General features: G+C 40.3%; 1 protein-coding gene across 7 annotated transcripts in view; it reads left to right on the top strand.

Moving 5' to 3' along the window:
* Positions 1-332: 332 nt before the first annotated feature.
* The window catches only part of Su(var)2-10 (E3 SUMO-protein ligase Su(var)2-10), a 239,724-nt gene continuing 227,260 nt past the window's right edge, over positions 333-12,796 (top strand). The window contains exons 1-2 of one of the 7 annotated variants that reach the window (XM_070082315.1): positions 333-355; positions 11,948-12,114. In XM_070082315.1, coding sequence (XP_069938416.1) covers positions 11,951-12,114 — 164 coding nt within the window. In that variant the 5' untranslated portion in view covers positions 333-355; positions 11,948-11,950. The other 6 variants (XM_070082312.1, XM_070082311.1, XM_053779365.2 and 3 more) reach the window with 6 other exon arrangements.

The following is a 12,796-nucleotide window of genomic DNA, read 5'->3' as shown; positions in this document are numbered from 1 at the left end:
GGCGATGAAAATAATTCTAATTTGTCTTCCCTGAAATATCCTACGTTAAAGCCTCATCACTTAAAAACAACTGCTTACTTAAACAGATGATATGTAAAATGCAAAAATGTAAATCATTTGTAACTTTTTTCCCAGTAATAATGTCAAACTGAATGGATATCTAACTCTTCATGATCTCAGATTTAGACAGGGCTTCAAATATTTTTTACCTTGTCAGGTTACTAGGAAAACTGTTTATTGTTAATGGAGCAAACAAAGGTTTTGAACAGTAGTTTGCTCACACTCCATTGGTAAACCAAAGGCACAATTTTGACGTGGCACTGTGGATGATACGCGCATCTCTCCGTTTAGTAAGGTTAACCCCCATAGAGTGTGGTCAGTAAGAGGATGGATGGATACAACTAGGATACATGTTAACTTCTGGCCACGACCACTGAGATAACCCAGAGGCTTCACTCGGCCCGGCCCTACAGGGCATAGAAAAGCGCGCGTCGTATGAATATATTCTCCCCAAAACCCCGCAATTATTAAACATCTGATATCCCAGTGAATACAGTCTTAATAAACAAGAATTTAGGAACGTACTCGTATGCGAAAATATGAAATCGAAGGCATTTTGTGTGAGGAATGATATCTAGGTGAAAATAAGTTTTGCGGATCTTCGTGGCGTCTGCTTCAGGTCTGAAAACAAACCCAAACAAATATGGCAGATTCAGAAGACCAGTTGCGGGTAACACATACATTTTAATGTTTAGGGGCCAGAGTAGTATTCTTTAAAGCGGGTGTGTGACCATTTTCAAGTAGAAACAAAATATATAATGAGTGTTCCTCTTCAGCGGCGGAAATAATGTTAATGGGTACTAAACCAAGAATATATATTATGCGTGGTTTCTATTGGAGAATTTTAAGGCTAGTTTGTTTTTGGTTTGAAGGTGTGAGTAAGAGTATTGAGATTAACGTGTGTCTAGATGTTGAGTGATGATAGGTGTGGGTACTAGTGTTAGTGTGTGATTAATGTACGTTTAGATGAGTGAAATTGTAGGTCCAGGAAATGTGCTTGTTTTCAGTATTATGTGGACTATTGTACCTCACCTCAGCTGACACATGGACTCCTGTGCATGTACTTTGGGATCCATCAATATTCATACAGCCACTTAACTGATGTATATGCTTGTATCTTCACTCGTTATTCTCACATGCACTTGTAACTGTTGTGTATGCTAGTGTCTTTACTTATTCTTGCCACCACTCATAATGTGTATGCTTGTATCTTCCCTTCATAATTTTTACAGGTACTCCTAACTGTTGTGTATTCTTGTATTGTTGATTATTCATGCCGCCATTCATAACTTTTGTATTCTGGTATCTTAATTCTTACAAGCACCCGAAACGTGTATACTTGTACCTATATTTATTATTTGTATGACGCTCATAATTGGTGTTAGTTGAAGTCATAGACTTTGCAAATCACCAAAGTTGTAGTATTATTCAGGCAGCAGGTTCAGTGACTTGTTAAAATAGAACCATCAGTTATTCAACAATGTAAACCTAAGTTCATGTTATGTTAGTCTAGTTCTTGTCATTAGTGTGTTGAATTTATACATGGAAGAACACTGCGCAAGTAGAGAAATGAAGACTTAATCGGATTAATCAAAGACTTGGAGTAATGATGAGATCGCTGGCATGCATATGCTTGTATCTTCAGTTATTATTCACTCAGTTGCTCATAACTTTTTTATGCTGGTACAACATCTCTCATTATTTTTACAGGTTCTCTCAATTGATTTATGAAATTGTTGTATTGTTATTGTTAAAAGAGAATATTAAAACTGGCTCCGTTGAATACATTGCATGCTAAATATTCAGTGATTGTGAATAGGTAGTGTAATTTTTAGTTTAGTCTTTATTATGCACCCCATACATATCCTGTGGGTGGTAGTCAAAAGATTATAGAAGCCAGGGACTAGGTCACAAAGTTTTAATAGCTAAACAAGTTAGTGATAATGAACTATTTTCATGTTTATTTATGGTTACATCATAACTACTTATTTATGCAGACAAATTAAGTCACAAAAATATTACATATATTACCTTATGTGAATAGTAGGCTGGATTTGTTATTTGCAGATCAACTCTGTATTGATAAGTTATGCACTAGCAGTATGAAATTGCAAATAGCATAACTGTTGTGGGTGTCAAATATGGACAAGTAATGTGAGTACCAGTGTACATATGTAAATGGGTCAGATATTTAAGTGTTGCAAACAGCCTTAGTCATGTTTTAATCATATTAAATCTTGGCACTTTTTTGCTTGTGTACCCTTCAAGGGGGTTACCTCGATGCCGGTGAAGAGCTCTTGTTGCAAGGAATTAGAGCTACTCTTCCCTTTCTCAGATCTAGCCTTATTTCCTCCCATTCCCAGGCACTATGACCTCTCTGGGTTTAGCGCTTTTCCATAAATATAACAACAAGAACTATGAGATGTAATTGAACATGAACTGTAATATGTATAGTGGTGTAACAGTATGAATTTTATCCAGAAAAATTGAACAAAAATTAGATTTAAAACTTTGATTTATTTATTTATTTTACAGAAATTTCATACAGGCATTCCATAATATTTTTATTTAAATTTCCATTGAGGGAGAAATTTCTTCAAAGGCTAGGTAAGGTTACTTTTTCAAGTTCTAGTTTAAGAATTTTAATGTATTGGTCTGTATTACTGGAGTCTTCATGTATGAATTTCAGTTAGTAATTTACTGTTAATAGCTCTAGGGATCACTGCTTCCATGGCCTGGTCCCAGACCACGTTGCCTAAATTATAAATAAAATACAATATTACAGGAATAAGAGCTATTAAGAAATACAGTGGAACTTCGGTTTTCATATGCCCTGATTTTTGTTGAGTTCAGTTTTTGACGACTTTTTCGTCAAAATTTTATCCAGTTTTCGTTCATCTGCACGGTTTTCGTTGAGTTGACAGTAGTCCACTGTACCAAATGCGTCTGCCTGCCTTGCCCACACAAAGCATCCCATGCATTCTGACTCGGTCTGGCTTTGTTTCTCGTCGAGTGAGCATTGAAGGGTTTGAGGCTGACCCTGACGACCCTGCTGCTATTGTGGAACGTATTGTGTCTTTGGGTAAGTCCATGGGGTTGGATGTGAGTGGCCAGGATGTGGAAGAGTTGGTGGACAACCACAGGGAAGAGCTAACCACTGAAGAGCTGCAGGACCTTCAACTGGAACAGCAACAGACCGCAGCTGAGGAAATTGCTTCAGAAGAGGAGGAAGAGAGAGGGGAAAATGTGCCTTCTTCAGTGATTAAGGACATGTGTGCAACAAAGCTGTTGCAAGCCATGTCTGCAACATGTTCAATGACAATGCCTTGTCCCATTTTAGGCAAATCTTAGAGATGCCAGAAACAGACCTCTCTGGGCAGATTTTTTGTGCAACAGGGGTTCAGTGCCAGTAAAAGACAAAGAAGGGAAGTAACCCCTGGATAGGGCCTTGATACCTGAAGTCCTTATGGAGGGGGATTCCCCTTCCATCCAATAACCTCTCCTCCCTCTCCCCTCCGAATTGTCTTCCATATGCCAATAAGTCTTCAGTAAAGGTAAAAGTGATGTTAATTGCTTATTTAGTCATTTATATTTATTTTTCATTGTTTTCTGTATGTAAAACTATAGTTATTCTCTATTAAATGTTTTTTTGTTAATACTTTTGGGTGTCTGGAATGGATTAATTGGATTTACATTATTTCTTATGGGAAATATTGCTTCAGTTTTCGTACAATTCAGTTTTTGTCAGAAATTCTGGAATGAATTCATGAAAACCGAGGTTCCACTGTACATGGAAAAATAGACAAGTGTGTACCGAAGATAAGTAGAAGTTTGAAAAAATTTGTTAGTGGTGTTAATGTTGCAGTTTTATAACTACAGTGGACCCCCGCATACCGTTGGCATCACATAATGTTAAATCCGCATACCGATACATTTTATCGCTAAGATTTTGCCTCGCATACCGCTAAAAACTCGCTCAACACTATTTATCCGAGATGCGTCTAATGTGCGGCCTGAGCCAGCCTCACATGTTCCGCCGGTGGCATTGTTTACAAGCCAGCCTCCGCGGTAACATCCAAGCATACAATCGGAACATTTCGTATTATTACAGCGTTTTTGGTGATTTTATCTGCAAAATAAGTGACCATGGGCCCCAAGAAAGCTTCTAGTGCCAACCCTGTGGTAAAAAGGGTGAGAAATATTATCGAAATACTGTGGTACCATGGTCAACTGCTGATGCTGCTGCTGCTGCTGTAGCACTGTCAGCAGCTGCTGCTGCTGCTGTAGCACCATCAGCTGCTGCAGCTGCTGCTGTACCACCGTCAGCTGCTGCTGCTGCTGTAGTACCATCTGCTGCTGCTGTAGCACCATCTGCTGCTGCTGTAGCACTGTCAGCTGCTGCTGTAGCACTGTCAGCTGCTGCTGTAGGACTGTCAGCTGCTGCTGCTGCTGTAGCACCATCTGCTGCTGCTGCTGTACCACCGTCTGCTGCTGCTGCTGTAGTACCGTCTGCTGCTGCTGCTGCTGCTGTAGTACCGTCTGCTGCTGCTGTAGCATCGTCTGCTGATGCTGTAGCACTGTCAGCTGCTGCTGCTGCTGTAGTACCGTCTGCTGCTGCTGTAGCATCGTCTGCTGCTGCTGTAGCACTGTCAGCTGCTGCTGTAGCACTGTCAGCTGCTGCTGTAGCACTGTCAGCTGCTGCTGTAGCACTGTCAGCTGCTGCTGTAGCACTGTCAGCTGCTGCTGTAGCACTGTCAGCTGCTGCTGTAGCACTGTCAGCTGCTGCTGTAGCACTGTCAGCTGCTGCTGCTGCTGTAGCACTGTCAGCTGCTGCTGCTCTGTCAGCTGCTGCTGTAGCACCGTCAGCTGCTGCTGCTGCTGTAGCACCGTCAGCTGCTGCTGCTGTACCACCATCAGCTGCTGCTGCTGTAGTAAAGTCTGCTGCTGCTGTAGCATCGTCTGCTGCTGCTGTAGCACTGTCAGCTGCTGCTGCTGCTGTAGCACCGTTGTTGGTGTGGCTTATTGAGAATACCAAGAAACAATTAACCCCAGAGGGTTAGCCACCCAGGATAACCCAAAAAAGTCAGTGTCATCGAAGACTGTCTAACTTATTTCCATTGGGGGTCCTTAATCTTGTCAACCAGGATGCAACCCACACCAGTCGACTAACACCCAGGTGAACAGGGAAAACGCCTGAAACTAGTGCTCATATTGGTGAATTTAAAGCCAGCAAAGGTTGGTTTGAGAGATTTAAGAATCGTAGTGGCATACACAGTGTGATAAGGCCTGTTCTGGAAGAAAATGCCAAACAGGACCTACAGTACTCAGGAGGAAAAGGCACTCCCAGGACACAGTGTCTCTTCAGTCATTGCTGCATCTTCAATAAAGGTAAGTGTCATTTATTCTTCATTTAGTATAGTAGTACATGCACAATATATATTGTGCATGTATCCTTCTCTTTGTGTGTAGGAAAATGTATATTTCATGTGGTAAAATTTTTTTTTCATACTTTTGGGTGTCTTGCACGGATTAATTTGATTTCCATTATTTCTTATGGGGAAAATTCATTCTCATAACGATAATTTCGCATAACAATGAGCTCTCAGGAACGGATTAATATCGTTATGCGGGGGTCCACTGTATATTGTAAAGCACCCCTCTGGCAAGACAGTGATGGAGTGAATGATGAAGAAAGTTTTTCTTTTTCTGGCCACCCTGCCTTGGTGGGAATCGGCCGATGTGTTAATAAAAAAAAAAAAAAATGGGGTTCTCGATTGGGGCAGCTCCAGTCAATATCAATTACGAAGGTTTATATTGTATTGTTCCTACAAGTCCCTACTTGTATAATAATATATACCTGTATACCTTGTACATGTACATGTACAAGGTATACAGGCCTAGCTGACATCAGTGACATACTACTATACAGAAAGCTGCTTGTTATCACAGCATTTTAGGAAAATTAGGTCAATTTTGTCCCAGGATGTGACCCAGACCAGTTGACTAACACCCAGGTACCCGTTTTACTGATGAGTGAACAGGGATGGCAGGTGTCTTATGGAAACACATCCTAATATTTTCCAGTCTTACTGGGGATTCAATCCTCGCACCTCAGTGGGTGAGCCGAGTGTGCTAGCGATTGAACTAAGCAAGAATTGAATTTAAACTATTAACATTTAAAGTTATTAAATTTAATGAACTCAGTGTCTTGCTGATATGCTTCTATGTACCTTTTGCATCTGGTTCAGGAATGTTTCTGCAAATTGTCGTGGACCCTTTTAGACTGACTGAGCCTTGTGTTTTTGAGGAATTATTTGCAGAGAGCCTATTTTTACGTAGCTCCTAGATTGTTTCACAGGCTACTAGTGTCGTGTTAAGTTAGGAATCCTTTCGTGTTTTCAGGTCTCAGTGGAAATCACATTTCTGTTAGAACTTATGATCTTGATGCTTACACTCACTTTTGAATATATATATACCTTTGATACCTTATAAACTTTAGTATTTGTTTCTAATCAGTTTGCATTTATGGCTTAGTGTGCAAACACTTGTAAATTTCTTAAAAGAACTGGCAATCAAGAATGATAAAATCCAAAATAATAATTATCTCCATTATCACCACTACTATCACCATTATTATTACCATTATCACTCATCAGTTCCAACAAATTCAGAAACCATGTACATTCCGCTTTTTGTATCCATTGATACTTTTCTTCCGGGGCGTTGACCCCCGGAACTCTCTCCAGGTAAACTCCAGGTAAACACCTTTAACATGAACATATTCACATGTACCCTATATAACTCTCCAAAACTCCAACAGCCTCTGCAACTTTCCTTCCAAATCACCCAAATAAGTGTTATCAGCAAAGAGTAATCATAACAACCCCCACTTAATATCAGATTCTTTACTTTTGAAGCCCACAACACTTGTATTTTAATAATAGTACATGTATAATATAATATCTTTATTTTCTACAAGTACATGTACATGGTAGAAAGGCCTAGCTGACAGCAATCACATATGTACTTCTGTATAGAAAGCCACTTGTTATGCTGAGCATTTCAAGCAAATTAGGCCAGGTTTGTCCCAGGATGCGACCGACGCCAGTCGACTATCACCCAGGTATCCATTTTGAACTGATGGGTGAACAGGGACAGCAGGTGTCTTATGGAAACATGTTCCTAATGTTTTCCAGCCGTATTGGAGGAGATTTGAACCCTGGACCTCAGTGTGTGAGCTAAGTGTGCTAATGATCGAGCTGCGGGACACCCTTTTATAACCTTTATCTATAACATTAAACAACAGTGACATCATACATTGCTCTTCAAGGCAAAGTTTTACTGTAAAACACTACACTTTCAAACCTTTATTTAATTTAGCATAACTTGGCTTGTAAAAATACAGTACAATATTTTAAAAGTTAATGCTACTGTCCTGTCAAATGAATGTGAAAGGGCAGGCTGGCTTATCTTTTCTGCCTCTCTCTCTCTCTGCCTGTCTCATGAACATGTAGGATGACAGGCAAATCTTAGACTTTTACACACATTTAGTATACACATACCTTCATTTTTAGAACTGAAGGAAAAAAGGTGAGTGGTGCATTGAGGTATCTGTGGAGGCAAAAAAAAACATTATCCATGGAGGCAAAAAAGGGAATGTATGAAAGTACAGTGGACCCCTGACTTACGATATTAATCCATTCCTGAGAGCACATCGTAAGACGAAATTATCATAAGTTTAATTAATTTCCCAATAAGAAATAATGGAAATCAAATTAATCCATTCAAGACACCCAAAAGTATGAAATTTGTTTTTTTACCACATGAAATATACATTTTCCTACACACAAAATGGAGGATATATTGTGCATGTACTAAATGAAGAATAAATGACACTTTTATTGAAGATGTAGTGATGAGTGATGAGACACTCTGTCCTCGGATTGCCTTTTCCTCCTGAGTAATGTAGATCCTGTTTGGCATTTTCTTCCAGAACAGGCCTTATCACACTGTGTATGTCACTACGATTCTTAAATCTCTAAAACCAGCCTTTGCTGGCCTTAAATTCACCAATATGAGCACTAGTTCCAGGCATTTTTTCCTGTTCACCTGGGTGTTAATCGACTGGTCTGGGCCGCATCCTGGGGGACAAGATTAAGGACCCCAATGGAAATAAGTTACAGTCCTCGATGACACACTGACTTTCTTGGGTTATCCTGGGTGGCTAACCCTCTGGGGTTAATTGTTTCTCGGTATTCGCGATAAGCAACACCAATAACAGTCTCTCCACATCTTCGAGTAGTACAGCTGACCGTGGTGCAGCAGCAGCTGACGATGCTACAGCAGCAGCAGCTGACCGTGGCACAACAGCAGCTGACCGTGGTGCAGCAGCAGCTGACCGTGGTGCAGCAGCAGCAGCTGACCATGGTACGATAATATTTCGATAGTATTTCTCGCCCTTTTTACCACAGGGTTGGAACTAGAAGTTTTCTTTGGGCCCATGGTGGCTTATTTAGCAGTTACAAACACTAAAAGCACTGGAATAATACAAAATTTATTGAATGTATGCATTTATGCATTCAGCTGTTTGCCCCGACTTGTAAACAGTGTCACACTAGCTCAGCTGAGGCGCTCAGGCCAGATGGACCAGACGGTTGCGTTCGGGACGAATGATGCAAGAAAAGTTTTTCAACATAGGTTGGGGTCAAATTTTTACGCTGACAAGCATCGTAAGTCAGTTTTAACGTAGGTTGAGGACATAGTAAGTCGGGGGTCCACTGTATAGTGGTACCAACACTCTTATATGGGTGTGAAGCTTTTGCTGCAAATGCTGCAGTAAGGAAGTGGCTGGAGGCAGTGGAGATGTCCTGTCTAAGGGCAATGTGTGATGTAAATATTATGCAGAGAATTTGGAGTGCGGAAATTAGGAGGTGAGGTGAGGTTCTGCCCAGAGCTTTGGTAAGATGGGGGAGGAAGAAGGATGGATAAGGATAGAATGTTGGAAAGGTTTGGGAGGGTGGTGGGGTAGGTGGGGTTTTAAAGGTAAGTGGCCTATCCACTTTAGTGCAATTTAAATACGTGTGTGTGTATGTCGTGTAAAAGTTGAATTCATGAGAGAGGTATACCTCCTGCCCATCAATTGCACACCGCTATATCAGCTGTATACCGGTGTGCCACTGAATTGGAAGGATGCATACTGTTTGCAATTGCTTTTTTTTTTTTTTTTTTTGCAAGAGGTCAGTCACAAGGCTGCGACTGCAGGTGGTAGTTGCAGGTAGTTTGATAGAGGTTGGTTGCGTTCCTGGAGTTGATTTACTAAGCATTTCCTGGGGCGGTGTCCTGCTGTAGGATGGTTGTAGATGGTACAAGGTTAGTTGTAAGGTGTTGATTGACAGAAGTGGGTCACCCAGGATTGGGGAGCGTTAACCCATGTTACTGGGTGTAGAATGGTTCTGGTGGTATCCATTCTTCTACTTCTTCAGGGAGGTCACTCAGGATTCTTGGTCGAGGGAAGTTCTTGTGGATGAAGCGTCGGACTCTTTGCTGGAGGGTCATTCTTTGGGATCTGTAGGGGATGGTGCTGATGGTGTAGTCGGTCGTGTATGTTGGTTGGGGTGGTTAGGTGTGGAGTTAATAGAAGTATTAGTCACAGGGCTGAAGAGGGGTTGTTGAGGTGGTTTGGTCATTTAGAGAGAATGGATCAAAGTAGAATGACTTGGAGAGTGTATAAATCTGTAGGGGAAAGAAGGCAGGGTAGGGGTCGTCCTCGAAAAGGTTGGAGGGAGGGGATAAAGGAGGGTTTGTGGGCGAGGAGCTTGGATTTACAGCAAGCATGCCTGAGCATGTTAGATAGGAGTGAGTGGAAACTAATGGTTTTTGGGGCCTGACAAGCTGTTGGAGTGTGAGCAGGGTAATATTTTGTGAAGGGATTCAGGAAAATCCAGTTAGCTGGACTTGAGTCCTGGAAATGGGAAGTACACTACGTGTACTTTAAGGGAAGGGTTTGGAATATTGGCAGTTTGGAGGGACTTCTAAACTGTCATATCTGAGTGCCTCTGCAAAGACAGTGGTTATGTGTGAGTGAGGTGAAAGTGCTGAATGATGATGAAAGTATTTTCTGTTTGGGGATTTTCTTTCTTTTTGAGTCACCCTGCCTCAGTGGGAGACGACCGATGTGTTGAAAAAAAAAGAAAAACTTCGTTTTGGTGTGTGCTTTTTAATAATAATTCTTAATCCTGTAATATTTCCTTTTGCACCTAGGATGGCTGGTTTGATACTGGGCTGTGGAAAAGATAATCCCAGAGCCACGTAGCAGCTAATAAATAACCTTCCACCTATTTCATTCATGCTAGTCATTGTCCTCCAGGGCCCCTGTGGCCCTGTCCCAGGTCAGACTTCCATGTTGACACCGATCAGTCAGGTTCTTGGAGCTCGCTGTATGCAGTTGGACATTAGCAACACAGCCTGGCTGATCATGGCCTGAAGACTGGGGTCTGTTGACAATTTCTCCTATGTTTGAAGGGAGGACAATGTACCTTAATGATTATTGCATTATTTCTTAATGTTCTGTACCAAACCTCTTCACTGTCAGGACCCCAAAATTGAATTGCTCTCAGTGTCTGTATTTAAAAAATAATTTTTATCAAATAAGAGTCCATTTTTCTGGTGGTAACGAAACTCAAAAATTTCCCATCAGTACTACATAGATACGAAGGCATGAAATTGAAGGTCAATTACCTACTGACCACAAAATTGGCGATGCTGCGTGCTCCACATTTTTCTGTTATATTTTTTGTACTTTTTTCTGTGGTTTTGTATTTTCTTACATTTTCCAGTAACTGGGGATCATAAGGCCAATGTGCATGATGCACATACATGTATATCCATCCAATGTGTGAAACATAATTCCCACACCAGTGGTGTCATTGGCACATTGTTTTCAAACCACGTTTACACAGCATAAGCACGGGTGTTTCATGGTGCTACTGTTCTAACATTTATGTACATTATATACAAGCACTGGTCATGTTCCTAGAACTGTTGCAATGTGTGTTAGTCCTTGAAATAATAATTAGGTATTTGGTTGAATTGATATAGGATGTAAAGTTGTCTATATATTATGCAGATGTGCTATTTCACCTGCCTTAAATGGGATTGTTAATGTACAGCAGTATTCCAGTGTAGAGAATACACAAGCTTTAGAGAGTGCTGTATTGTTATTGCCTTTGCATTGTTTGCTTTGAAGTATCTTGTTATCCAGCCTATCTCTTTTTTGTGCTGTTGTGATAGTAACATTATCATTGCTCTTGAATTAGTTTTGGGAGTTTCTGATTGTTATGAGCATCATTAAAGATTTAAGTACATATATTTTTAGTCTTCTTTCATTATCAAGTTTTGAATATTTTAAATAATTCAAGAGCCCATACTACAAATTCAGCACAATAGAAGACTGTCATGTACAGTATACTGTAGAGTAGGGGCATTGGGGTGCCAGAAGATGGGGAAAGAAGAGAGGGGGTTAGAGGGGATGGGGAAAGTGAGAATGAGAGAGGCTTTATTTCATTTACGTATAAAAAATTGAGGTAGTATACTGGGATACAGTACCTACCTCAGTTACCTTGATGCGATCAAACCACATCTAGTCCCTTTATAATGTTTTTGTTCTTTGACAATTTTCATGCATATAGGATGAGGTGAGGGGATTTCTTGTGCATCTTTATGCACAGGCCTTGTTAGTTTTGTTTCTACATAATGTGGCTAATTGCATGTTTGTGTTGTCTTAATGAAAAATGTAATACAAATAGAGTACCTTTAGACTGCATATAGAAACAGTGTGAGTATTACTTATTGATCATGTACTCATGTACCAAGACTTCTTCTCCAACAGAGAATGGTGATGACCTTTCGGGTCTCAGAACTTCAGATGCTCTTGGGATACGCTGGCAAGAATAAAACTGGTCGCAAGAATGAACTACAGAGTCGAGCTATTGAAATAGTGAGATTAAGAAACCCTGCCATTCAAGCAAAGATCAAAGAGTTATACAAGAGCATTCAGTAAGTGATGTAATCTGTGAACAAGAGACTGGCAGTCTTTACTTGATTCATCACAGATTATAACATACTGTACATTGAGCATGATTAATAAAAGTAGATCAATAAGCTCTTAACCTTTTTCATGCATGTATTGATCCCAGTATTTGTTTTAAGTATAACTAAATTTTTCTATTAACAGGATTTTCTATTATTTTATCACCTTTGTTACTTGTATTATAAAGCATTCTAGCTAACATGAAGTAGAAGACTGCCTGTATATTTATGAATCAGTTTTAGGTAGAAGACCAATTGACCTTGGTTGCCCATGGAAGCACGACCGAGGGGAAAATTGCTTGAGTATATACCTCATTCCTCAATAAGTAATGGTTTCTAACTAAAACTACACTGGGTTCTTAGTTCAGTATCTACATTGCTGTTTATATGACAGCTTAGCTTTTTTTTTCCCCATTCTCATTTCACTCTTCTGTAATTAAGGATTTCATGGGAGTATACACAAATAACCCACCCATAGGAGACTGAAACTTGTGACATTTCAGTATGACTTGGACCATTGTGTTATATAAACTGAAATCTACATGTTTAGCTCCCCCTTTTTCTTTCCCTCTCTTCCTACCCCATCTTCCCATTTACCCCCTCTTATCCAGTCTGCCTTCTTCCCCTTTTCCCCTCTTCACCTCTTCTC

The sequence above is a fragment of the Cherax quadricarinatus genome, chromosome 7 (assembly GCF_038502225.1).
Source record: "Cherax quadricarinatus isolate ZL_2023a chromosome 7, ASM3850222v1, whole genome shotgun sequence".
Taxonomy (NCBI): domain Eukaryota; kingdom Metazoa; phylum Arthropoda; class Malacostraca; order Decapoda; family Parastacidae; genus Cherax; species Cherax quadricarinatus.
This window is presented reverse-complemented; position numbering and strand designations above follow the sequence as displayed.